Source organism: Microcebus murinus, chromosome 6 (genome assembly GCF_040939455.1).
Source record: "Microcebus murinus isolate Inina chromosome 6, M.murinus_Inina_mat1.0, whole genome shotgun sequence".
NCBI lineage: Eukaryota > Metazoa > Chordata > Mammalia > Primates > Cheirogaleidae > Microcebus > Microcebus murinus.
This window is the reverse complement of record NC_134109.1, coordinates 89,643,698-89,670,454: the sequence shown is the minus strand read 5'-3', so window position 1 is coordinate 89,670,454 and position 26,757 is coordinate 89,643,698. Positions and strand designations below refer to the sequence as shown.

Here is a 26,757-nt window from a genome sequence, read left to right as displayed (position 1 = left end):
ACAGCTAGCTATTTGTCCTTAAGCACAAATGGCCCCAAACCCTGTACTGTTATGGCGCTCCCATCTTGATTGTTTGCGCTGTGTCAGTAGGACAAGAATTATCAGAGGTAACTTCTATCATGTTGCAGTTGAACTCACGCTCTCTCATTTTGGTTAAGGGCTTGTACTCTTGGGATCTAAGTTTCTGCAGATTTCATGTAAAGATTATATTCATGCCTTGTCTGCCAAACAGCATGTGAATAGCAAACATGTAGAAGAGCTTTCTGAAGGGTTCTTTGCTACTTAAAAATATTACTCGTGTATATATGGTCACTATCTTGATTGTGGTAAGGTTATATGTATGTATACCAAAATTCATCAAATTGTACATCTTAAATGAAAAAAAAAAGATTTTTTTTGAGATAAGGTTTCACTCTGTTGTCCAGGCTAGAATGGCAACATCATAGCTCACTGCAGCCTCAAACTCCAGGGCTCAAGCAATCCTCCTGCTTCAGCCTCCCGAGTAGCTGGGACTACAGGCACATACCACCATGCCCGGCTAATTTTTCTATTTTTTGCAGAGATGGGCGTCTTGCCGTGTTGCCCAGGCTAGTCTCAAACTCTTGGGCTCAAGTGATTCTCCTGCCTCAGCCTCCCAAAGTGCTGGGATTACCTGCATGAGCAATGGCATTGGACCTCAAATTGTACATCTTAAATGTATGAAGTTTATTGTACAGTTAGTAAACCTCAGTAAAGTTGTATGAAAATGTTAGGTGTAGGAACAACAAAACCACGAGCTTTACGGTTAGGCTTGCATTTAAGTTCCTACCCTACGATCATCAGCTGTGGGACCTTGAGCAAGTTTCTAAGCCTCAGCTCCTGCATCTGTAACATAGAATTCCAAGGAATAAATGAAATGACATATGTAAAGTGTTGGACATAGCTCATCAAGCGTGAACTTCCCTTCTTGCTTCTGACAAACATGTATAGCCAGATTTCTGTGTTAATGACATAACTAATCTTGCTTTTTGATTTCAGGGAGTGCGGAAGAATTTAATTATACAAGGATGGGAGGCAATACTGTCATCGAGGGTGTGAATGACCAAGCTGACATGGTAGAGACTCAGAAGACCTTCAGGCTGCTGGGTAAATGAAAACATCCTATCCAAGGGCGTGACTGTTACTGCTTAAAAAGAAAAAAGGCCAGGCCACAGTGGCTCGCACCTATAATCCCAGCACTTTGGGAGGCTGAGGTGGGAGGATTGCTTGGATCACTTGAGGCCAGGAGTTTGAGACCAGTCTGGGCAACATAGTAAGACCTTGTCTCAATTAAAAAAAAGAAGTGGCCTGGGGCAGTGGCTCACGCCTGTAATCCTAGCACTCTGGAAGGCCGAGGTGGGTGGATTGCTCGAGGTCAGGAGTTCCAGCCTGAGCAAGAGTGAGACCCCGTCTCTGCTATAAATAGAAAGAAATTAATTGGCCAACTAATATATATAGAAAAAGTCAGCCAGGCATGGTGGTGCATGCCTGTAGTCCCAGCTACTCGGGAGGCTGAGGCAGCAGGATTGCTTGAGCCCCGGAGATTGAGGTTGCTGTGAGCTAGGCTGACGCCACGGCACTCACTCTAGCCTGGGCAACAAAGGGAGACTCTGTCTCAAAGAAAAAAAAAAAGAAGAAGAAAAGAAAAAAGGCAGGGATTCCCAGCATGCTTGTGTTATGAAGACTCTTAATAAATCCAAATTCTAGGATGAGCCATCCCAACGTATGTGGAGACTATGTAGCCAAGACTCTGCTTTTCCCTTAAAAAGCTAGAAACGAACATGTTTTTCGCTCAGCCTTGCCGGCTTGCAGTTAGAGGCGTGGGCTGTGAGCCTCATGGCTGCTTGAAGCCCTTCCGGGCTGACTACAGAGAAGCCTGGTGAAGCCAAGGTTCAATTCAGCTCAGCAGTGTGGGGTGAGCCCTGCTTAGCCTCCCTGGGTATCTTGACGTTGACAATAAAATAGTGGGCACTTATCTGGAGCGTACAGTGTGCTGGGCACCGTCCTAAGCACTTCATTACCTATGTCCGCTTATTCAAACCCTACAACCACCCTATGAAGTCGGAGCTGGTGTGGCTCCCATTTTACAACGGGGAAACTGAGGCACAGAGATGATTGACCCACGGTCAGGTGGTTAATATGAAGCAGCACTGAGTTTGCACTCCAGGGTCTTAAAACATCTTGTTTTTATAGAGAAAACCAAATCTTCTATCGCTTGGATGCTGGCGTGGGTGGAGCGGGTATGACTCCCACGGGACAGGCAGCCGTTCCCAGTCTGTCTCCACCTGACTTTCCCCACTCAGAGCTCGTGTTTGGGAAGGCGTCTGCCACAGGGCACTGGTAAAAGTAGTCACTCGTGTCCTTGTTTTGTGTTAGTCTAGACGTCCACACGTAGCTGCCAGTCGCAGCTTCTGATCAGCGTTCCCGCATCTTCCTGCGTCTCACAGATATCTCCGGCCGCTGTTTGTTTGCGTCACTGTGGCCTGGTTCGCCATATCCAAATGTAAAAGGCAAAGAATTTGAGGACAAATATACCAGACTAATAAGGTATATTTGGAGGAAGACATTAAGAGGAAGACATTTGGCTAGTGGACAATGAAAACAAGACAGTTTCCTAAGCAAAACCACCATTAGATTCTGCTTCCCCAAAATGCTTTGCAGGCACAGTGGCGGGAGCCTGTAGTCCCAGCTACTCCAGCGGTTGAGGCAGGAGGGTCCCTTGAGTCCAGGAGTTCGAGACCAGCCTTGGCAACATAGTGAGACCCCCCCCATCTCTGAAACAATTAGGAAAAAAAATTTTTTAATGCTTCAAGAAGAAGGATAATTTAAACACTTCATAATAATAAGATAAACACTTTTTAAAAACATTTTCTGATGTTATTTTCTAATGCTGATTAACATTTTCTTAAAATAATTATAGTCACGATTTCAGTCTTTGTATAATGTACTCCCTCGAGAGGGAATGTGGTGTATGAGGGGACAGGTAGTCTAGCTGTGGCAGGGCACACATGCCCTGACCTGCCCGTTCCCCTCACCGGTCCCTCTGGGTCCTCCCTCCATCATGCTCTCCTCTTCATAGCACGTGATGAGGGGAAGTTGAGTGGCTTTTTTTGTTTGTTTTTGAGACAGAGTCTCGCTTTGTTGCCCAGGCTAGAGTGAGTGCTGTGGCGTCAGCCTAGCTCACAGCAACCTCAAACTCCTGGGCTCAAGCTATCCTTCTGCCTCAGCCTCCCGAGTAGCTGCGACTACAGGCATGTGCCACTATGCCCGGTTAATTTTTTGTATATATATTTTTAGTTGGCCAATTAATTTCTTTCTATTTTTAGTAAAGATGGGGTCTTGCTCAGGCTGGTTTCAAACTCCTGACCTTGAGCGATCCTCCTGCCTCGGCCTCCCAGAGTGCTAGGATTACAGGCGTGAGCCACCATGCCTGGCCATTTGAGTGGCTTTGAGATCAAATAAACTTGAATTCAAATGCTAGCTGGCATAACCGAAGAGATCACCCTCTCTGAGACTCAGTTTCCCAATCTGTAGAATGGCAATGCACCTTACCCCTCACGACCACCAGTAAGGAAATGTATGTAGAAGCCCCCAGCGCCAGGCCAAGCGCGTAGCAGGTGCTTGGTAGACGTTACTGCCTGCCTTCTATCTCTCTGTTCCCTATTGCCCAAGACCTAACCGTCCTGTGAGTAAAACCATCTCCTCTTCCACGAAACCTTCCCTCATTGTTGGAGATGAGCAGTTTGCAGCAATTTTTCCCTCTGCACCGCACAAATTAGATTATTTTCACGAATCTCCACACCAGCAGGGCTGAGGCTGGGATGAGGCACTCACTCTCGGGTCGTGCAAGTGCAGGGTTGGCCCTGGGCACGGAACCCGCCTCGCCCTGGCCCAGACCTGCGCAGGCCTAGATGTATTGGGGGGTGGAGGGGGTGAGGGGCACAGCAATCCACCGCCTCCCATGGCTGTTGGCGGTGAGGTGGGCAGGAGGAAAGAGGCTGGGGCAGTCTCCCTGTCCCCTTCAAGAGGGGGTCCTCAGCGAGCGACGGGGACTGGCTGGCAGAATTCCAGGACTACAGCAGAACCTGCACCTGTTTACTTTCTTACAAGCTCATGATTGACAAATGCTCACCCTGGGGCCTCCCTCTCCTCTGACTGCCTGTGCATTGGCTGTCAGACCTCACAATGTAGTACTTAATTATTTGTTGTCATGTATCCAGCTCCGGTTTTTTCACGTGTCACAAGATCAGTCTGTGGCCTTGCACACGTCAGTTATTGTCTCAAGGCATCAGTTTTCCCATCCGTACAGTGGAGTAATAATGAAAATATTTAGTTGTTCCAATGATCCGTTGCTGTTCCCTACATTTTTCATGGCTTAAAATGACAGTTTCTTACTGTATCCCATTATTCCGGGTTGGCTGAGCTCAGCTGGGCGCCTCTCACATGATGGCGGCATTGGCTGGGCTCAGCTGGGCGCCTCTCACATGATGGCGGCATTGGCTGGGCTCAGCTGGGCGCCTCTCACATGATGGCAGCATTGGCTGGGCTCAGCTGGGCGCCTCTCACATGATGGCGGCAGGGACTAGAGCCTCTGAAATCTGCTTCTCTCACTTGGCTGGGAGGGCGTCTCTCCCTCCAGGTGACCTCGTCACTGGACTTCCTCACAGCACGCTGGTCTTAGGGTAGAGGGACGTACACGTGGCAAGCTTCTTCCAGAGCCGTTTGCAGGAGGCTCAGGCAGGATCTGCGAGGCCTTTTATGAACCAGCCTCAAAAGCCAGCGCAGCACTACTGCTGTTGTGTTTGTTCCACCTGGAAGGTTAACACAAGTCACAGGACCGGCTCAGACTCATGACTCACAGGGAGGGTGTTGTGTCGGGGACCAGCCTGGAGAGTGGCCACCACAGGAGCTGCTAGGGATGTTGAAAGGATCAGGAGATAATGTCTGAAAACGGTTTATGAACTGTGACATGCTATTATCGGTGCGAGAGATCAGCACATGTTTAAAGCAATTACTACAAAATATCCTGGGCCAGGGCTGGCTCAGCAGACCGGCTTACTTTTGTAAGTGAAGTTCCATTGGAACACAGGCACCTCCTTTGTCCCGGCATCTGCAGCTGTTTCACGGCGCAGTGGTAGGGTTGAATAGTTGTGACGTAGACTGCATGACCCGCAAAGCCTCGTAAGGAAACACTCGTGGACCCTTGTCCTAGATGGTGGATGGGTTTTGTTTTTGTTTTGATACAGGGTCTCAGTCTGTCGCCCAGGCTGAGTACAGTGGTGCCATCATAGCTCACTCCAGCCTCGAAACTCCAGGGCTCAAGTGATCCTCCTGCCTCAGCCTCCCAAGTAGCTGCAGCTACAGGCATGCCCCACGACGCCCGCTAATTTTTTAATTTTTTTGGTGAGACGTGGGTCTTGCTATGTTGCTCAGGCTGGTCTCGAACTCCTAGACTCAAGTGATCCTTGTGCTGTGGCCTCCCAAAGCACAGGGAATACAGGCGTGAGCCACCACACTGGACCTTAAAATTACTTGAGAGCACGACCCAGCTGCTAATGAGACAGTCCAGGTGTCCTCAAGCGAGAGGTGGCAGCGGGCAGCGGCCGCTCTCCGCGGCATGTAGGGCCCGCTGCGTTTGCGCTTGGAGGGGCTGGGGGGAGCCGCCGGCCTCCATGCCGGGGTCCGTTCCAGTGTGCAGGGAGCACGGACGTGGGTGCAAATGTCCCGCCTGCCGGGTGCATCTCTCAGCTCCTTGACCCGCTGCAGCGCCCCTAACACACACCTGTGGGACTCAGACCCGGCACAGCCTGGCTCACAACGGGCAGGTTCTCCACTGTGAGTTATGGGCTCGGACACAAAGTCCTTCCCGGCAGCTGGTTTAGTTCACTTTCAGCTCCAGGAAATGTGCTAATCCCCTCTCGATGCCTGAGCGTGGTGTGTGGTCGGAGCTCACACTCCACCTACGGCAGTCAAGGTCCCGACAGGAAGCACGGGGCACATTCATGATAGGATAAAAGAAGGACTCCTTACATGTGAAGGGACCAACTACAAAGACGTGGGTAGGGTCTGGGGGAGCCACAAGGGGCAGTGGGGACCCAGGGACAGCAGTAGGACTCCTCACTGCTCTTTCCCGCTTGGGCGCAGGGGTGCTACTGGAGCCCGAAAGTAGCATTGGGTAAAGTCAGCGCCGGGACAGAAGCAGTGACATGTCCAGTTGGCCACACAGCCAGTCCGAGGCTGCTTTCAGGGAAGGAGACAGGGGAAGACATGCGCAGGACCCCTCTCTGCTCCTGCTCTCTGACCTGCCAGGGCTCCCTGTCAATCAAACCCAGCCAGGGGCCAGAGGGCGCGAGGGCCCATGGCCTTGGCCCGTGCGGGTCCGTCTCCTGGGGCAGAGAGCAGAGGAGCAGGAGCGGCAGATGGAATCCCTCCAGCATCCCATCTTAAAAGGAATCCAGAGATTCACGGAGTTTCTGAGCAAAAAGAGAAAAGAAAGACATTTAAAATGCAGAAAGTGCAGAATAAACGAGAGCTGATTCTTCCAGGAACTTGCTGTGAAACGGTTACTTGGGTATTAATTTTTCTGCCGAGCTTCCCAGCGGCCACGCAAAGGGGAAGCCTAGTGGGCTGTAGCATTCGCGCTGTGCGTCTGTGGGGGCCGAACGGAAAGAAGAGTGCGCCAGGTTCTCCCGGGATCCACGTCACGCTCCCTGTCCCGGCTCTTGGCAGTGGTGATGGCACTTGCGTGTCTTGCAAGGATCCGGGTGCCTGTCTCCCTGGTGAGGGAAGAAATGCAGTGCGTTCCTAATTTGGGAAAATGCTTGTTTCCAGGTTTCAAGGAGGATTTTCAGATGGATGTGTTTAAGATCCTGGCAGCCATCCTACATCTGGGCAACGTGCAGATCACGGCGGCGGGCAACGAGAGGTCCTCCGTTAGCGTAAGATACTCGTCTGTTTTACCCTCCCTGGGTTTGAGGCCATCGGCAGGACCGGTCACGGTTGACCTGCCTTTGCATTCGAGCATCAGGCGCAGTTGGGCCTCGCGGATAGACTGGTTTAACAGGAACGAGGAAGCCAGGGTGTCCAAGAATTGCCTCCAAGAGTAAAGCTTCCTCCCCTTGCAACAGCGGTGGGCGGGGGATGAACTCTGTGTGTTTTTCTTTTATTCATCAGATATTTGTGAAGCACCTACTGTGTGCTAGGGGCTGTTGTAGCCTCTGGGGAAACAGCAGTGAACAAAATAAAACAAGACACCCTTTGCGGAGCTTATGATGTAAGGGAGGGAAGGGGAGGAGACGTGATAAACAAATACAGGCCCGGGCAGCTGGCCGCTGGTGGCAGCTGTGACAAAGGGAAATGAAACAGAGTGAGGTGCAAAGGGGCTGTGTCTTTTGTGCAGGGAAGTCAGGGAATCCTTTCTGATAGGGCGGCTTGGGCAGAGGCCCGAATCATTCCTGTGTATGGGGAAGAACGTTTGAAGGAGAAGGAACAAATGCAAAGATCCTGAGGCAGGAGATTTTGTTTAAGGAACAGCAGGAAAGTCAGTGGCAAAAGTGAGGGTGTAGATGGGGCCAGAGTGGAGGGTACAGACCACGTAAGACCTTAGGGCGATGGACAGCTTTGAGCAGAAGGGGCACCCGCACTCCCTCTGCCCACTCAAATCAAGCATCGTTGGTGCCGGCCTCCTGCCTGGGAACGTATCTCCGTGTACATTTTGTGATAGAGTTCTTTACTGAATGGACACAAGTTTACGTGTGTATCTCATCTGTGACAAATAGTGTGAGTAGTGATTCTTGGAGGATATGTGTTTAATTAGTCTCATCAATGTCCATGCAAAGAAGAAAACAAACACACAGTAAAATATTAACCTGTTTCTATGAAATGCAAAAAACTCCATACCTTTAAAGCTTTTTAGCAGCATGTCTGTCTTAGTCACCTCAGGCTGCCATAACAAAATACCATGGACTGGGAGGCCTAAACCACAGGCATTTGTTTTCTCACTCAGTTCTGGGGGCTGGAAGTCTGAGATCAGGGTGCCAGCATGGCCGAGTGCTGTGAGGACTCTCTGCCTGGCTTGCAGATGGCCGCCTTCTCACTGTCCTCCTATGGTAGAGAGAGGGCAAGCCCTCTGGTGTCTCTTCTTAGAAGGACACTAATTCCATCGTGGGAACCCCACCCTTATGACCTCACCTAACACCAGTGACCTCTCAAAGGCCCCATCTCCAAATACCATCACATTGGTGGTTAGGGCTTCAGCATATGAATTTTGGAGGGACACAAAGATTTCGTCTGTAACAATGTCTATTTTCACGTCCCCCCAAATAACGGATGAGAACAGTTGATGATTTGGTGGAGCAGGTGGTTTCTTGGCTCTCTGGTACCTGCAGCTTAGGGAGGGAAAGTAGAGCAGAATGCAGCATGAGCTCTTTTTGGCTCGTGGCTCAGTGCGTCTGTCCCGCTGCCCCGTGACCGTGACCAGGAAGTCATTCTCCTCCCCTCCTCCAACTCTCACTCAGGCCCCTCCCAGCTCCCCAGTGTCCAGACCTCAGGCTGGGGTAGGGTTGTAGTGTACTTAAAGTGGCAGTCCTGGCCGGGCACGGTAGCTCATGCCTGTAATCCTAGCACTCTGGGAGGCCAAGGCAAGAGGATCGCTCAAGGTCAGGAGTTCAAAGCCAGCCTGAGCAAGAGCGAGACCCCATCTCTACTATAAATAGAAAGAAATTAATTGGCCAACTAAAAATATATAGAAAAAATTAGCTGGGCATGGTGGCGCATGCCTGTAGTCCCAGCTACTCAGGAGGCTGAGGCAGGAGGATTGCTTGAGCCCAGGAGTTTGAGGTTGCTGTGAGCTAGGCTGATGCCATGGCACTAAAAAAAACAAAAAATGTGGCAGTCCCCCTCTGTGTCCTTGTTTCTTTACCTCGAGAAGCTGGGCTCTGCCCTTTTTCTTCTCAAACTCCCATAGGCTAAAATGTGATGTCCGACCCACAGATGCTGGTATCTGGGCCATGATGTTTGTTGTGAAGGTCGTATTGTGGAGGAGGAATTAAAATTGACATATTGAAAATCCTCTGGAAAGTATTCTAAGAACCTTTGTAGAAAATGACCAGCCTGTGATTATTGGTCCTAACTTTGGAATACACACACCACTCATTAGTAGCAGGAACTTGAAATGTTGGACAAATTAAAGTTGGATGAAGCCGTCTTACTTTTTAAAAAACTGCTGCCCCTTTGCATTTTCTTTGTTGCAGCACCTGTATCTGATTTTTTTTTTTTTTAACAAGGAAGGTTTGGTTCTTTCTCAAAAGGAAGAAAATCGGTGGCTGTGCCAATCCCTCCCCATCAAGGAGGTCAGGCACATCCAAACAAGCTCTGCATTATTGGCAGTGGTCAGAAGGGTGTAGGTGGAGGCGAGGAGGGAGGGGTTTTCTAGAATGCTTCCTCCCCATACTGAGGCTTTTTAAACGCGGTGACGTGGTTTTCCTGGTTGGCTGAAGTGGCGCTTGCAGGTGAGCCTGCCTTGGAGGCTCTGCTCAAGGGGACTGGTGATGCTTGGTCACATGGAGTTGCATCTCCTTGCCAAGTAACAAGAGCAAGCACCTTGTCCACACTGCTTGAAGACACTTGGGGGCACCCTCCTCTCCTTGTCTGCTGACCAACAGGACAGCTCTCATGCCCAGGCGTGGGGGAGAAGCAAGTTTCACCTTGAGCATTCAGGAAAGGTCCTCCACCGTGCCCTTGTGTTGGCTGAGAAGACGGCTCAGTCCAGGGAAGCTGGGCAGGCTCCGTCTGGCTCTGATTCCCAGGTACCTCCCGGGCCAGAGCATTCAGACAAACCCCTGGGCACATTAATGTGGGCAGGGTGAGTGCACATTCTGATGGTGTCTGGGCATGGTGCAAAGGGAAGAGAAAGGGCTGGAGCCTGTGTCCACGTGCACAGGAGTCAGGGCAGGCCAGGGGATGGCTTCCATGGCCTGCATAACCACTGACATTCTTTGGCCAGAATGAAAAATCTGTGTGGGACACAGCCCAGGACTGCCTGGCATCACAGGGGCCAGAGGCAGGATCCATGCTGCTGCGGCCCCTCCTGCTCTGTTCCAGGCCTGTCTCCATCTCCTGAGGCTGGGCGTCCTCACGCCAGCTACTCCCCCATGCCAGCTACTCCCCCATGCCAGCTACTCCCCATGCCAGCTACTCCCCACACCAGCTACTCCTCACGCCAGCTACTCCCCACACCAGCTACTGCCCACACCAGCTACTCCTCATGCCAGCTACTCCCCACACCAGCTACTCCCCACACCAGCTACTCCCCACACCAGCTACTCCCCACCTCTCACATAGGCTTTGGTGTGGGCCCAGGTGCCTTGGGCCAGGTAGGTAGGTGGTGCTGCTTTGGATGGCTGGGTGGCCCTGATACAGCATGTGCTTGTTTTTAAAGGAGGATGACAGCCACCTGAAGGTATTCTGTGAGCTTCTGGGCCTGGAGAGTGGCAAAGTCGCTCAGTGGCTGTGCAACCGCAAAATCATCACGAGCTCTGAGACGGTGGTGAAGCCCATGACCAGGCCCCAGGCTGTCAACGCCAGGGACGCGCTGGCCAAAAAGATCTACGCCCACCTGTTCAACTTCATTGTGGAGAGAATTAACCAAGCGTTGCAGTTCTCAGGCAAGCAGCACACTTTTATTGGTGTTTTGGACATTTATGGGTAAGATTCTCTTCAGTGAGCCTGTCTTTCCTTGTTTAAATGTCGCATGCCTCGTTATTTTTAGATCATTTTATTCTGGTTCTTCTTTTGTGTCTCATGTGACTAGAAAGATGACATTCTCTGCTTTTGCATGTGTGGATGCTGAGGACAGTCTCCTGGGCTATGCCTTGTATTTAGAGGGCATTAAATACAAGAGCTCACTGCATGCCAGCTCCGATGCTGACTGGTTCCCATGTCTTTCTCACTTAATCCTTAAACAACCTTATAATTAGCCCCATTTTACAGATGCAACAACCAAGGCTTAGAAAAATTCATTATCATGCTCACAGTTGCTGCACTGGTGGAAGAACCTGGCCTGGTGTGAGGCTCTCACCTGCTTCTGTTCCCCTCAAAGTCCCCTGAGGTGCAGAGCTCTGAGGTCCCTTCCCATTCTGCAGGGGGTGACAATCACACACCAGACCTGCACCTTGCCCAAGCCCTCAGGCCCCTGATCAGCCACCCCCCTCACCTAAATCCTTTTCCATCCTTGGATAATAAGGTCTTGGGTTTGCCCCCAGCCGTTCTCCAAGAGTTCTAGTACTTCTCCCCACCCCGGGGTTTTGTCCTTGTCCCTTCTCTCTGCCTTATCCTGCGTTTCTAAATCTCAGCCCCAGCTCATGCTGAAAATGCTTATGGAACAGCCAGCATGGAAGCCGGCGTGGAGGGGGCCTGCTGTCCCTCGGGCCTTGTCTGTTGGCAGCTGGCCTCAAGCACAGCTCTCTCCCCTCTCCCGGGACCAACCTGCTTTCCCAGCAGGAGGTGGGAGGACGGTCCCAGGAAAGGCATCCCAGAGGATTCCACCTGGACTGAGAGGAATCGTCTCCCACACCCTGGTGAAAAAGAGCTCAACGCCTCCTCCCTGTTCAAAGGGGAGGCCCAAGCCCCGTGCTGCCTCTTGGGGGTAGAGGGGCCGCAGCCATGCTGCTGGACTCCTGCCCAGGCCCAGGCAGCCTTTCTCAGAGCTGCCCAGTGGGAGACGGTGCCTCGGGGAGTTACTGCATTAGACTCTAGTCAGGCGTCCTCAAACTACGGCCCACATGCCACATGCGGGTGTTTTGGCCCATTTGTTTTTTTACTTCAAAATAAGATATGTTCAGTGTGCATAGGAATTTGTTCATCATTTTTCTTAAACTATAGTCCAGCCCTCCAATGGTCTGAGGGACAGTGAACTGGCCCCCTGTTTAAAAAGTTTGAGGACCCCTGCCTATGTTAATAGTATATACCATGGTCACAAATTACGTGGCGGGGCTAGGCTAGTATATTATTTGCCTTGACTCGGTCTGAGAAAGTGTCTGAACAGCCAGTGAAAACTTAAGCTTTTAAAAAATAATAGACCTGATTTAAAATATAGTCTCTTCCATTGAAGTAGAAATACATGATTGTTATATCATTCTCTGTTCTTTTCTGTGTTTAAAAAAAAATGTCTTTAATAGCCTTAGGCCAGGCGAGGTGGCTCACACCTGTAATCCTAGCACTCTGGGAGGCTGAGGCGAAGGATTGCCCGAGGTTAGGAGTTGGGGACCAGCCTGAGCAAGAGCAAGACCCCGTTGCTGCAAAAAGTAGAAAAATTAGCTGAGTGTAGTGGTGCGTGCCTGTAATCCCAGCTACTCAGTAGGCTTAGGCAGGATGATCACTTAAGCCTGGGAGTTTGAGGTTGTAGTGAACTATGATGATGCCACTGCACTCTAGCCCAAGTGACAGAGTGAGACTGTCTTTAAAAAAATAAAAAAGTAAAATAAAATAAATAACTGTTTATTTTAAGAATTATATTATTTCATATTTTTATCCAACAGTTGTTTACATACCAGGTGCTGTGTTGGGATTGGTGAATGGAATAGATGCATGGTCCCCACCCTCTTGGGACTTCGATTTTAGTGGGAGGGAAGGCACTTAGCAGGGGTTAGGATGAGAAGGGAGCAAGGTGTGGGTGTGCCGGAAGCCAGCAGGGGAGGGGACGGAGCAGGGCCAGCTGTGTGCGAGGAGCAGCGAGCAGGAGGATGGGACCCAGGCAGGTGGGACTCAGGCCCCCCAGGCCTCAGGACCACTATAGTAAGGAATTTTAATTCTTTGGCTAAGTGAACAAACCTGAGACAGGAGTATTTGTAAATTCACAAGTACTTCTTAGAATAAATTTTCAATTTTAATTTTTAAAATTAAATCCCTCTTCCAACATTCTATTAATGAAAGTCATGTGCTTGCTGCCACCCATGAGCTAAGGGTGCCTCTCAAAAAAGAAAAATAGGCTCTCCTTTAAGTAGAAGGGGCGGCTGGAGCCTGGGGCGAATCCTTGCCCGCTTTCTCCAGCATGCTCAAGCCTAGGTTAGCCCACGCCCATGCGTACCCTGAAGCTTTTAAAAGAGCTCAGTTTGACCTGGAAATAAAGACGTCTCAAAGGAACAGTCAGAATCACTGAAAGTGAGTAAAGCTGAAGCAAGCTTTGAGGTTTAAGCTCCAGTAGCATGAAGGCTTGTGACTCCCTGGCCTGTCATGTGTTTGTGTTTTTTTGGACCCAGAGTTGAAAAGCCTGGGTCTGGGGGTCACACCCCTGGAAATGAGCTCTGCAACATGCCAGTCGTATGACCCAGAGAAAGTCACAGAACCTCTCTAAACCCTAGTTTCTGTGTCTATAAGACAAGGCCTCTCTTGCAGATTTTTGTTTGTTTGTTTTGAGACAGGGTCTCACTGTGTCACCTGGGCTAGAGTGCAGTGGCGTCACCATAGCTCACAGCAACCTCAAACTCTTGGGCTCAAGCCATCCTCCTGGCTCAGCCTCCCAAGTAGCTGGGACGACAGGCATGTGCCACCACACCTGGCTATTTTTAAATTTTTTTGTAGAGACAGATCTTGCTATATTGCCCAGGCTGGTCTCAAACTCCTGACCTCAAGCAATCCTCCCTCCTTGGCCTCCCAAAGTGCTAAGATTATAGACATAAACGCCTGTGCCCGGCCTATTTTTAAGATCAAATGGCGGAAATTATGAAGGCACCTTGAAAATCATAAGCATCATTCAAATGTGAAGTGTTGTCATAACCAATGTGCCTCTGGCATTTTAAGTCACAGATTTAGGTCTTTCCATGGGATTTAAACTTCAGCTTTGATTGCCCCAAAATAATCACTGATTTTAACATTTCACCCTGTTCTAGAAAGTTCTGCCCTTGGCCCCACTTGTGGGCTGCAGGGAACATTGAGTCCCCTTTGATTCTGCCCCGGGCCCAGCCTGGCCTGGCCTCCGAACCTCAGGGCCACTGAGGCTGCAGGTGGAGTGGGGCCATCAGAGCTGTGTGGGTTCTGCCCCTGCTGCAAGTCACCCTGGAGCTGTCTAGAGGACAGTGCAGGCCCTTACCCTGCCCAGGAGAATTCTGAACTGAGCCTAATTGGCTCAGACAAGCAAAAGTCTCAGGGGCCCCACGGTTGGAGCTGGCAGGAACCTCTCGGGACTAGAGCGATTAAGAACAAAGGCTCCGGAGGTGCTAAGAGCTGGGGTCCAATTGCATTCCTGGCACCACTTGCTGGCTGTCGTTCCTCACCGTGGTCACCTTCTCGGACCCTCATGTGTGAGAGTGGGGTCACAGTGGTCCTCCACAAAGGCTGGCATCGGGGTGAAGGGAGGTGAGGTACATAAATGCCGACACCTGAAAGCACTCCATAGGCCTCCTTCCAGCAGAGCGCTCACCTGGCCGGGTGGGAAATTCGGTGCCGCTGTGCGTTTGGCCCACACCGTGATTTACAGGGTGGGCCTAGAAAGTCCAGTTCTCGGGCTTTTCTTGAGAATCAGGTGATCTAGCATCCTGGCCTGCCTTCACTTATGGCCACCGCTGGCAGGAGCTGAGTGGCAGCCCCTTAGGACACTCCTGGTTGTGTGTTGTAGGCAGCCTGCTTCCATGCCTGTCACCTGCCAGGAACTCCTGGGGCAACTATTAGTGCAGAAACAGCTACTGAGCATCTGCAAATGGAGGCAGGCACCTGGAATCTGTCTGGCACCAGGAGATCTGCTAGGCTATGGGGTATTAAAGTGACCTTGCCCTTTTCCCCTAGGAACTGTGAAAGCTCCCCTTGGGGAGGCAAAACTGTGCTGCCCCTTCCCCTCAACACGTAAGGAGTGGGGGATAGGAAACCTCGTTGCTTTCTCACTGACAGCACAGCCATTCCGGCCGGGCGGGCTCACAGCCAGGTTCTGACACGAGCTGTGTGACCCTAGGCAGGTTCCTTAATCTGTCAGAGTCTGATTTCCTGATCTGTAAAGTGAGAAGGACCATGCTGATGTCAGCGTTGCTGTGTGGAGTAAATGATACACGTACTGTGACATGCCCGTTTTAATGCCTGGCTCGGGCCGAGTGTTTTGTACATACCAGATTCCTTCCAGGAAAAAGGTTATTTATAAACTGACTGCCAGGATATCATTAAAACCAGAAGCTTTGAGATTATTTAAAATTTGCAGAAAACACAGCAAACTTTTAAGCTTTGAAGTTGTCAAAAAAAAAATCTATCAATGAATGCATATGTCCTACTTCAACTTATATTTTAACTTATTTAAACTGTGTTTCAGTTTTGAAACCTTTGATGTGAACAGCTTTGAACAATTTTGCATCAATTATGCTAATGAAAAGCTGCAACAACAGTTTAACCTGGTAGGTGACTCTTCTGCCTCCTTGGAACCAGTTCTCAGTCGTGTGTGCGCATGAATATGGGAAGAGGCACGCTTGGCTACCTTGACTCTTCACCGTTCAAATTGTCTCTCAAAGAGCCGCAGGCTGGGCCACTACGCCACCTTGTGGCCACATCATGAAATCACACCCTCTCATCTCCCTTTCCATCTTTTTTGAGCCACCTGTCAACTTGTGAGTTTTCCTGCCATTCTTGGGTACAGACCTTCTGTGCAGCCAGACAAACTAGTTAGTGAGTTGCCCGAAGACTCCCCTTCCTTTTCGAGCCTCTGAGTGTGCATTTGCTGCCGTCTCTGCCTTAGCCCTTCTGCTCCGATTGTTTCCCCATCCTTCACCTTCACCTTGTAAACTCCTGCTTGTCTTTAAGAGACAGCTGCCCTGAGTCTGCCCTGCCAGCCCCTGCCTCTTCCTGCATGCTTCCTCTGTCACAGGCCCATCACAGGGAATTATCCTCATTTGCATGTGTGTCTCCAAATTGACTCGGTCACCCAGAGAGACCAGGGCTTTCGTTCTTTGTGTCTCAGCCCAGTGCCTATCTCAGCGCATGTGGCACTAAACAGCGCATAGCTGCTGGAGTATAGGAATCAGTTTCTCAAGCCTTAGTTTAGAACAAGATGGATCTGGTACCTTCCTAACTACCAGTAAGATCAAAATATGTCCTCCCATGGAAATAGACAAGAGATGGATTCTAATTTTTTTCCTACTGGAAAAATTATTTTATTCAAAAAATTTTATTGAGTGCCCCTAGTACGTATGCCAGATACTAAGCTGAGTGCCAAAGTAGAAAGTTGAATAAGACACTTTAAAAATGTTGACTGAGGCCGGGCGCGGTGGCTCATGCCTGTAATCCTAGCACTCTGGGAGGCTGAGGTGGGCGGATCGCTCGAGGTCAGGAGTTCAAAACCAGCCTGAGCAAGAGCGAGACCCCGTCTCTACTATAAACAGAAAGAAATTAATTGGCCAACTAATATATATATAGAAAAAATTAGCCGGGCATGGTGGCGCATCCCTGTAGTCCCAGCTACTCGGGAGGCTGAGACAGAAGGATTGCTTGAGCCCAGGAGTTTGAGGTTGCTGTGAGCTAGGCTGACACCACGGCACTCACTCTAGCCTGGGCAACAAAGCAAGACTCTGTCTCAAAAAAAAAAAAAAAATGTCGACTGAGTGTTACTTGTGGCTATTTGATGTTTTGATAGTGCTCTGTGTAGTAAGTACAATTTTATTGATTGATTGATTTTGAGACAGAGTCTCATCCTGTCATCACCCAGGCTGGAGTGCAGTGGCATCACCATAGTTCACTGCATCCCCCAACTCCTGGGTTCAAGCAATCCTCCTGCCTCAGCTTCCTGAGTAGCTGGGACGACAGCCCAAGACCACCATGCCTGGCTAAGTTTTCTATCTTTTGTAGAGACGGTGTCCTGCTGTGTTGTTCAGGCTGGCCTCAAACTCCTGGCCTCAAGTGATCCTCCCACCTTGTCCTCCCAAAAGTGTTGGATTCTAGGTGTGAGCCACTAAACCTGGCCTTAAATTCAACTTTAACCTCTTAAATAAGTTCCCTGAATGGCAGGGACTTTGTTCATTTCACTTTTGAATCCCTAACAGTGCTTATACTTGGTTCCTAACCAGAAATCAATGAAATTAAAAGTTGTCTGGTTCTCACTAATGTTGATTATTCACTAAGGCAAAAAAAAAAAAAAAAAAAAAAAGTTGCCTAGACACCATTCTATATACGGCTTTACCATGACACTAGTCTCATATCTGTTAAGATAGCTTCCTTTCATGTTTGGCTGCATTTCTGAAAAGCCATGAAAGCTACAATACTGATTCATATTTTCCCTCTAGCTTCCGTCCTAAACTTTGGCTACATTTTTGTGGAAAGAATTTTGATTCCAGTTTATGATAGCAATCGCTTTAAAATCCTAACAATTACTTCAAGGAAAGGTTATATCTCTGTTAGTGTTGAGCATTTGGGCGTTCAGTTCTCCCACGCGCCCCTGAGGGAAAGACAGTGTGTCGTGGAGAGCGTGGGCCTTGGGTCAAGCTGAATTCAGTTTGTCTCCGCACTACCACCTCCTCCTTTGGGACCTTGGGCTCCCTCAGCCTCAGTTTCCTTGTTTCAAAAATGAGTCATCATCACACATTGTATGCATGTATCAAAATGTCATGTGTCTCCCAAAAGTATGCACAACTATTATGAATAATGAGTCAATGATATCTGCCTAACCTGGTGAGGAGAAGCTCTAGCATTAAATCCTACTCAGCAAATGTTTCTTTTCTTTGTTCCGGAATTAATCCATGTATATAAGCATTAAATTCCATCCCATGGCAAATTTCTATTTCTTTGGCATTTGCAAGGATTTCCCGGAAGTTTAGCATGTATAACCTCAGCTGAAGTTTATTCCTAGTACATATCCAGCATAACTCACCTGAAGTCTACTTTCTTTCCTCTCCTGCTCTTGAGTCATCTGTCATTGTGCAGGTCTTCCCAGGAGGGAAGACCTTTATTAGCACACAAAGCCTCAGGGAGGGGAGACTCTCCTGCCCCCAGCCGCTGTTGCTGCTGCTGGCTCTGCCCGGCGCCCCAGGGGGCTCACAGTGGCAGGCTGAGCAGTGAGCACTCCACGGTGCCCACCTGGCCTGCTTTCCTACCTCCATGCTGCTTTGTGTGGTTAGCCAGTGCCATGGCCCCGTGTCCTGGGCCTAGCATTCATCCCTCCTGCTCCTCTCCCTCCCCAAATCCCAGCCACCAGAACACGGGGCTGTATCTGCCTGCAGTCTCGCCCTCTTCCGAGCCACCCCCTCCCCAGGTCTCACCTGACCCCCCCCCCACTCGCCCCTCCGTGGGTCCTCACTGCCCCAGGAAAAGGCCACAGGCCCTGAATTCTCTTGGGTGATCTGCTTCTGCCATTGCTGTCGCATGGCCTCCCTCCACGACCCACTTTCTAGTCTGCGTGAGTCTCTGCAACCTGCCCCGCAGCCTCCGTGCTGTTCCCGCCAGGATTCCTCCGTGGGAGGCTTCTCTCCTCGCTGCCCCTCGCCCACCACCACCTGCAGGCACACGTGCCTTCATCCTCCGGGGCGGGAACCCACCCCCTTAGTCTTGCAGCCCCACGAGTAGTGGGCGGAGATCTCCACGTGGCGGGCGGCTCCCGCAGGTCCTGCCGGTCCCGCCGCCAGCGCCCCCCAGCGGCCACCCAGCCCGGCCGCGCAGGGCCCGCGGGGCGGATCTGGGTTTGCATGGCCACAAGCAGGGAGGGGCTCGGGGACCACACTGAGTTCCAGCGGGTGCAGAGGGTGACACAGGCTGGCCGCAGCCTCACATACTAGGAGGTGGGGACCACTCAGACCAGGTGGGAGGATGGCAGCTACACCCCCACTGGAAACTGATCCCCGGGGAGGGGTGGTTACCTGTACTCCAGGCTCTTTCTGTTTAGGCACGAACATTAGGAATCCACCATTTGTCTGCATTTTCCAAATGCTCACATCCTGCTCTTTGGAAGCACTGTTTAATATTGTTTTACTTTCTGTGTTAACATTTGATTCCCAGCATGTCTTTAAACTTGAACAAGAAGAATATATGAAGGAAGACATCCCGTGGACTCTGATCGATTTTTATGACAATCAACCAGTTATTGACCTGATTGAAGCAAAAATGGGCATTTTGGAGTTACTGGATGAAGAATGCTTGGTAACTTTAAAAAAAAAATGTGGTTTTTTTTTTCCCCCTACTTCTGAGTATTCATAGATGAGCATTTCGCAAAGTGATTTTTTTAAAAATGTGCTTGTAAAGTGTGTTACCCAATTGGTTGGGTATTAACGCTGGACAGAAGTCCATAGCAGGAATCCCAGAGGGCCAGGGAACCTCCCACCCCCAGCAGGTAGGTACCACCCTTGGGTAGCACGCACGCCTCTCAGGTGACACCCTGCAAGGTGGCCTTTGAGGCTCTCCCAAGTGAGGTGCATGTAGAAATGAGCTTGGAAACAGCAAGTGACGCCTCTCCAGTTGTTAATGACTCACAAGAATCAAGTTTTCTTTTACATCCTGATTCTTGTGAGTCATCAGGAGGTGTAGCTGAAAAATCAACATCGTGTGATTGAAGAGAAGAGGTCCGCAGGCGTTTCCTTACTATTATTTCCCTCTGGGAAGCTTTGAACTGCCCCCCATGGGGCCACAGGAACAAATAACGCCCAGGAGAGTCTATTAATGTTTTTGGCTTAAAGGATGTATTTAGATACTCAAACATGGAATTCGTTTCTTCCCCAAAGATTTATTCGTATAAAAATAATGATTATACTGGCGGGGACTTACTGGCATTTTCTCCCTAGAATTCTCCAGTCCACGGTTCTTTTCACGGATTACCCTCTCTGGTACTACCTGTGCTTCAGGCCGAGCCTTCTGGAATGATCTGCTGGGGGAAGGGTGCAGAGGCCAAGGTAGCCTCTGGGAAACACTTGTGCCCACTCCACACCAGCATCTCCTAGGTCACCGGGAGTCATTTAGACACGATGGTGCATTGGAGTCACTGAATCTGGGCTGAATTTAACTGGTGGGTTCAAAATCACCAGTGTCAAAAACAAGTTTTTCAACTAGCTTAGTTCAAGGAGGGAGTTAATTAAGCAGTAAAACAAAAGGAATGATATTTTCCAGAGGGGGGTGGGTAGAGAGGACTACATGCCGGTGCCAGTCTTTTCCCATTCGACTGCAGATAAAGGTCGCGTTCACGTGAGGGAGCCCATGCTATTTTTTTTCCTGAGCCTATAGACCTTTTGGGGAAGAAATAAAATTTGCATTTCCTTTTAGTTTAAAATGTTTTGTTCTTCTAAAAGGACATTGATATACCCATTGAAATATCACCCCAAATATCCCATAAATATATATAATTATTATTTGTCGGTTTAATATTTTTTAAATTTACCCTAAAGCTTAAGATCAAGGACAGATTAATGCCTACAGATGCTTTTTAAAAGGGGTGGGCAGGGCCTTGAGTCTAGAGCAGTTCAGTCTAAGGTGCCAGATCATCTTGATTTCTTAGAATCAGCACTTTTCCTTGCCTCCGTTAACTCAACTCTTACTTGCTATTCAGTTTGTTTTTATTTTCCAGTTACCTCATGGAACGGATGAAAACTGGCTTCAAAAGCTGTATAATAATTTTGTCAACAAGAACTCTTTGTTTGAGAAGCCTAGGATGTCAAATACATCCTTTATCATCCAGCACTTTGCTGATAAGGTGAGTGGGTGCTGTCTGCCCCGAACCGGAGTGGTTTCCAGGAGTACATGGCCAGAGATTGTTCTGGTGGGATTCAGGCCACACTTCACATGGAGCTTTGATGATGAAGACGTGTGAGTTGAACAATTCTTAATTTGTTTTTATGACAAAATACGAGTTTCAACTGTACTGCTTCGAAGATAAATGTGTTGTTAATAGACCTCACATCTGATTTTTGAATTTACTATGAATTCATTAACTTCTTATCAGCCTATTTTCTGTGTGAAGTTGTAATCATCAGACAGCATAATTGTTTCCTGTGATGAGAGCTATATCTTTTTTTGAGGGTTTTTTTTTTTTTTAATCAAACTGGGATGTATTTATTACAATGGCAACATAGTTTCACTCAAGATGATGGGTTTTCTAGGTGATGTTTATTTTTTTCTTTATATAACCTATTTTTTTTTACTAAACAAATGTTACTTTTATAAAAAGAAAAATTATTTTTAAAATCACATCATAGAAAGCTTAGAAAGTAGAAGGGGGAAAAAAATCACCATACTCACTTGCCCTAAATATATTTCTAGTTTGTTCTTCTTCCCTAAGGAATCCCCCACCTCCTCCCATTTCTAAGCAGGGGGTTGCCCTGGTGGCCTGGCCCAGTGCCTAGTGGTCATGGGCATGGCTTGTGTTATCTGTGTCTGTCACAGAGACTGGTGCTGCAAGTCAGAGCTGGTCATTCCTGAATGACGGGGGGGACAGTGACCTGGAAAGCTGTCATCACTTTTGTGTGCTAGTGGAGTTCTGTTAAATATGGCAGGATTTTAGTGCTTCCAGTTTTACAGATAGGTTCCTGAAAAGATGCCTATGAAATGAATGATGATATGTCCAGTTATATTTTCTAGGTGTCCTTTATAATTTCAGGATTCTGTTCCATGGGGAAAAGTTTAAAAAAAAAAAGACCAGACTGCATAAAAAGCACATATGGGATTTACTTCAAGAGTCTCTCTTTATAGTACATAGTTTCGGTACATTTAAGTCTTTCACCTACCATTTCTGAGAAGTCCCCCTTAAAAGACCTACTTGGCATTATGGGTAGACTGTGGATTGGTGGGAAGAAACCACACACATTTTAGGGCTAGATTAGGTTCTCAATCTCATTAGCCAAGGAAATAAAATCATATCGAAAGCATGGCAGCAACTCAGTGCATCTTTCCCTGGTCCCAGCGTCCCCAACAGAGGCACCCAGCTGCCTGTGACACTGTCCCCACAAATGGTCTCCCTGGACCAGGAAGGCTCTGTATTTCCTACCTTTGCCTGTTTATACTATTGGCTCACACCACCATTCTGGAAGAATGTGTACAACAACCCACGTACCACGTTCACAAGGAAGTGTTTACAAAAGTGTCCTGGTTCTTAGCCTACTAGTAAAGATACTTACCCAGGGGGACCCTCTCTGCCTCCAGATTCTAGCACCCTCAAAAGCCTGATTGCTCATTGTCAATTTTTTAAAATTAATTTTTAATATATTTTTTAATTTATGCAAAATATATATCATATATTAAAATACACAACCCAAGGGCATAAATTATGGGGGTTTGGAATGTTTAAGCAGTCACGTTGGCTATGTTGTTCGTTGTCTGAGGGATTCAGGCAGCCTTACTAATGAGAAAGATCAGAAAGGGCAGCGTGGAGAGTGTTTCTAAGCCAAATTCAGGCAGTGCAAATATTTACCACTCTAAACCTGATTCTGAGGGCCTGGTGGCCCACAAAAGCGTGGTGGGTCCAGCTGGTCAGTTTTTTCTCACTTTTCTACGATATTAATGCTGATTTAGGAAAACTTTTGTTTGAACCCAATGAACACCACTGAGCTTTTTCTTCCTCTTGGTGGCTTCAAAAGCAAAGGGGTCTTCTTGTATGAACTGCACACACTGCAGGGAACGACTGGTCACCTGTGGCCAGAGGGGACTGACAGGTGGGGGCAGAGCCACCAGCAGGCAGTGGGAGAGCCTGGCTCTCTGTGGCAGAGGACTCATTCCCAGCTTTCCAAGCTTATATATATGGGAACTACTGTGATAAACGGAAACCGAATCTCTTTTTATAAGATTGCCTTTATAGCCTCTTTATTAATCTTCCTTAAAAAAGAAATGAAACTTGTGCTTAGAGGCTGTCTGCTTTGGCCTCTTTGGAAATAATTCATTCCTTTCTCTGTACAGGTAGAGTATAAATGTGAAGGTTTCCTTGAGAAGAACAGAGACACTGTCTATGACATGCTGGTTGAAGTCCTGAGAGCAAGCAAGGTATGCAAGTCCTGAGGGGCAATTAACGTCATTCATTATGTAATTGACCTGGATCTGGGTGTGTGTGGAAAGACTTAGTCTTAGGAAAGACTAAGAAGTAAGTGTGTGTGTGTGTGTGTGTGTGTGTGTGTGTGTACTGACTATCTGGGCAGTAGTGAGATATAGTTCATAGATACAAAAAAATAACTATTTTGGAATTGGACTAGAATATGTTTCTAGCATCTGAAGGCACCGTAAATCTCTACTATATGCTAAATCAGAAATCAAATGACAGAGAGGAAGGACAGCTAATGCAACCATTGAAGAATGACAATTCACATTTTATTCATTCATTCACACATATTTACATAACACCTGCATGCACCAGGCGCTGTCTTGAGTTTTGGGGATACATCAGTGAACGAGGCTGCCAGGTTCCTTTCGTTGTGGAGCCCACATTCTAGAGAAAGTGGCATACCTTAAACACATAAACAAGCAGTATTAGGTAGTGGTAAGTTCTTTGGGAAAACCAAAACAAGACAGAGAGTGAGGAATATAGGGAAAGATCAGCTGCTTTGGATGTATAAGGTCCTGGAATCCACAGTTCTATATGATGAATAGTGTCACCAAAAGAATGATTTATGCCTTTTATCTTTTCTACCTTATTTAATTTTTTTAAAAAAAACCCAATTTTATTAAATTTTGAGAATAAAGATACGTTATACATAAGCAAGCCTTCATTTTTGTGATGATTTGTTTATTATATTTATTTTCTCTCTTTTATAAGATCCCAGTCCTTTACTGGTGTTCAGATTATTTGACAATTTCCCAAATGGAGCATGGGCACTTACACTAATGATCATAAATAAATCCCAGGCTATGACAAATTCTGTTATTAAAACCAATTTATAGATAGAGCATTCGGTGTCAAAATGGCCTACCTCTTGTGTATAAAATTAGTTGACTTAATTTACCAATTATGTACTCAGCCCCAAGCTTTTCCTGGGGTCCAGTCTGGAAGGCGAAGGCAGATCTTGTTGAAACACAGATGGATTTCTCTGCTGAGCGCACGTGCTCACGGAATTTGCGATTCATTCGTTCCCCAGGGGCAGACAAGGGTGCGTTCTGCAGGGTTCTGCCTCCAAGGACATTATCAGTGTCTGGCTCAAAAGAATAAAACGTGAGGTTCACTTTGAGGAAAGACAAGACATCTAAAGAAATAACTGATGCAAGGCAGCAAATAAAAAGTGTCTTAGAAGAAGTGCAAATAAAACATGAAGACAGTTCTGAGAAGTTGGGATTAATTTCTTCATTGGGGAGGGAGTGGGGATAGAAAACATTTGAACAGAACCTTGATTCATGGGGAGGGTTTGGATCTGCAGGGATGAGAATGTGGGCTAGGGGGGAGATTCCAGTGGAAACACAATATGAGCCAAGGCGGGAGGTGGGAATAGAAGATGTTTCCACGTTTCTGACACTTAGAGCAATGCCCACATACAGAGACTCACGGCTTTTCTCTCTGTTCCCATTCCTAGGAAAGAAGCCATGGGCCATCCCTAGTGAATAATTGAGATTCGGCCGTAGATGTTGGCTGAGATTGTTACTTTACCTCCTATTCATTGAGATGGGTTGCTTTGACCATTTATTTGGTTTACACCAGTGAGGACTATGGGCGGTCGCTTTTGGGCATTGACACCCTCTCTGTTCCTTCCAGTTTCATCTCTGCGCCAACTTTTTTCAAGAAAACCCGGTTCCTTCTTCTCCTTTCGGTGCAATGATCACTGTTAAATCTGCAAAGCAAGTCATCAAGCCAAACAGCAAGCATTTCCGGACCACGGTTGGGAGCAAGGTACTGAGAAGGTGTCTGTGGGGAAGGGAAGCAGAGGCAGGGCCAGGTGGGGGAGCCAGGCACTCTGAGGACCCACCGCCCAGGCCTGGACCCCTTCAAATCTAATATACACACAGATGCAGAAAGGTCGTCCTCATACCTCGACCTCCAAGGCAGCACATACCTAAGCAAACCACACTTTTGCACAAAAACTCGATTGACTAAGTTCTCCTCTATTTGAGAGTGTTGGACAGTGCAGTGTTCCCTCCAGAACTGTAGGACATGCTAAAAATGCTCCATAGCTATGGAGCAAAAACTTTCATATGTTTATGCATGAGGTTAACTTTTCTTCTTGCTGAGTAACTTACCAAGGTTGGACTTCTTTCTACCTGGATCTAGGCAGTGAATTATTTCAGAGCAACGTTTGATCTCTGGCCTTGTTTCTAGTTCCGCAGCTCTCTGTACTTGCTCATGGAGACCCTCAACGCGACCACGCCCCACTACGTCCGATGCATAAAGCCAAACGATGAGAAATTGCCCTTTGAGTAAGTGCTGTTACTCGACAGAGAGTGAAACCGCTGGGGAAGCAGTTTCTGTCGCGACGTTGGAGAATTTGCTTGTAATTGTCGTGAACTTCATCAGAACTCGGTTTCTCAGAGTTTTAATGATCCCAAACAACAGGGTCCTTTAAACGTAATGTTGACACAACCCCTCTGGCTGAGCCACCTCATCTGCAGGGCTAAGCGAAGGGGCTAGAATGGGAAGAATAGTCTACAACTAAAACTCATACAACTGAGACAGCCAGAAACTTCTACTTGATTATAAGAAGAATTTGTGTGTGAAGAAAGGCCACAGAGGATGAGACGGTTTGTGCTCACACGTGGCGTGAGTCCTTAGGCTTGTTCTCAGGGTCCCTGTGGAGGGGACCTGAAACCCACAAGTGTGCGGTGTGGAGAGTCCCTCTCAGCTCACTAGACCCAGAAGAGGTACCTACAGAGGATGAGCTGTCTATGGAGGTGGCAGACATGTCTGTGGGTCACCAGAAGGGTCACACCTAAGCCAGAGGACCCCCTGTTGGGTGTTTTATAAAGGAAATTCACCCACCAAATCGGTGCTTAGTCCAGGTCAGCTTGCAATTCCTTTCCACCTGGCTGTCATTTGAAACTCCACCCAAAGGCCATTCCCTGCCACCCCCATTGGGGTCACATGCTCTCTTCTCCTCCATGTCCCACTGCCACCCTCTGGACTGTTTCCCAGAGGTGCCATTTTCCTTGGACACTCCACAGACATTCATCAAGGATCTGCCGTGTGCCTGGCTTGGGGATTACAGGGCTGCATCCTGCTGGCTAGGGGTTCGCAGTCTAGGCGGTCTGCTATTCCTGCCTGTGGGCATATTTAGCAACTGTGGTGCCTTAACACATTATCAAATCATCTTCCTTAAGGTTTGACTCCAAAAGAATTGTTCAGCAGCTGCGGGCCTGCGGTGTTCTAGAAACGATTCGCATTGGTGCACAGAGCTACCCTTCCAGGTACATGGTCAGTCCTGGTTTGGGGGAAAAAAATGTCTAACTCCAGGGCTGTGCTAAGAACCAAGGATGTGGCTGCTGTAGTTTTTATCACATACTTTTGGCTTCTGTAAGGTGCCCCCAAGATTTTTCCCACTATGGGAAGGCCAGAAGAAGGTTGAAGGGAAGCCAGAAATGGGCTATGTGGAGGACAGAGGCTGCCACCATCACCCTGTCACCCTATTACAGATGCTGGTGAGGGTCCTGCTGCCTCCCCAGTATGCTAGGAAAGGGAGGGGGAGGAAGAGGATGATTGCTGGGCAGAGTGCCAACAAAAATAGTCCAGGGAGCAGACAGGTGTGCTCGGGTGGTATTGGTGGGGCCCTGGGGAGGGGACCGAAGGTCAGTGCCATCACTGCCAGGACAGACTCCACCTCCCCACCCCCATGACTACAGAGGCAGGTAAGGCAGCGAGGTCCCCAGACACACCTGGCTCAGGTCCCACCTTGATTT

General features: G+C 48.4%; 1 protein-coding gene across 1 annotated transcript in view; it reads left to right on the top strand.

The window, feature by feature from the left end:
* MYO5C (myosin VC) overlaps positions 1-26,757 on the top strand; it is a 92,072-nt gene that overhangs the window by 22,048 nt on the left and 43,267 nt on the right. The window contains exons 8-17 of the mRNA XM_012763454.2: positions 1,018-1,125; positions 6,850-6,956; positions 10,457-10,722; positions 15,308-15,389; positions 18,973-19,113; positions 20,528-20,653; positions 22,849-22,932; positions 24,626-24,760; positions 25,187-25,284; positions 26,182-26,268. Coding sequence (XP_012618908.2) covers positions 1,018-1,125; positions 6,850-6,956; positions 10,457-10,722; positions 15,308-15,389; positions 18,973-19,113; positions 20,528-20,653; positions 22,849-22,932; positions 24,626-24,760; positions 25,187-25,284; positions 26,182-26,268 — 1,234 coding nt within the window. The remainder of the gene's footprint in view (positions 1-1,017; positions 1,126-6,849; positions 6,957-10,456; positions 10,723-15,307; positions 15,390-18,972; positions 19,114-20,527; positions 20,654-22,848; positions 22,933-24,625; positions 24,761-25,186; positions 25,285-26,181; positions 26,269-26,757) is intronic.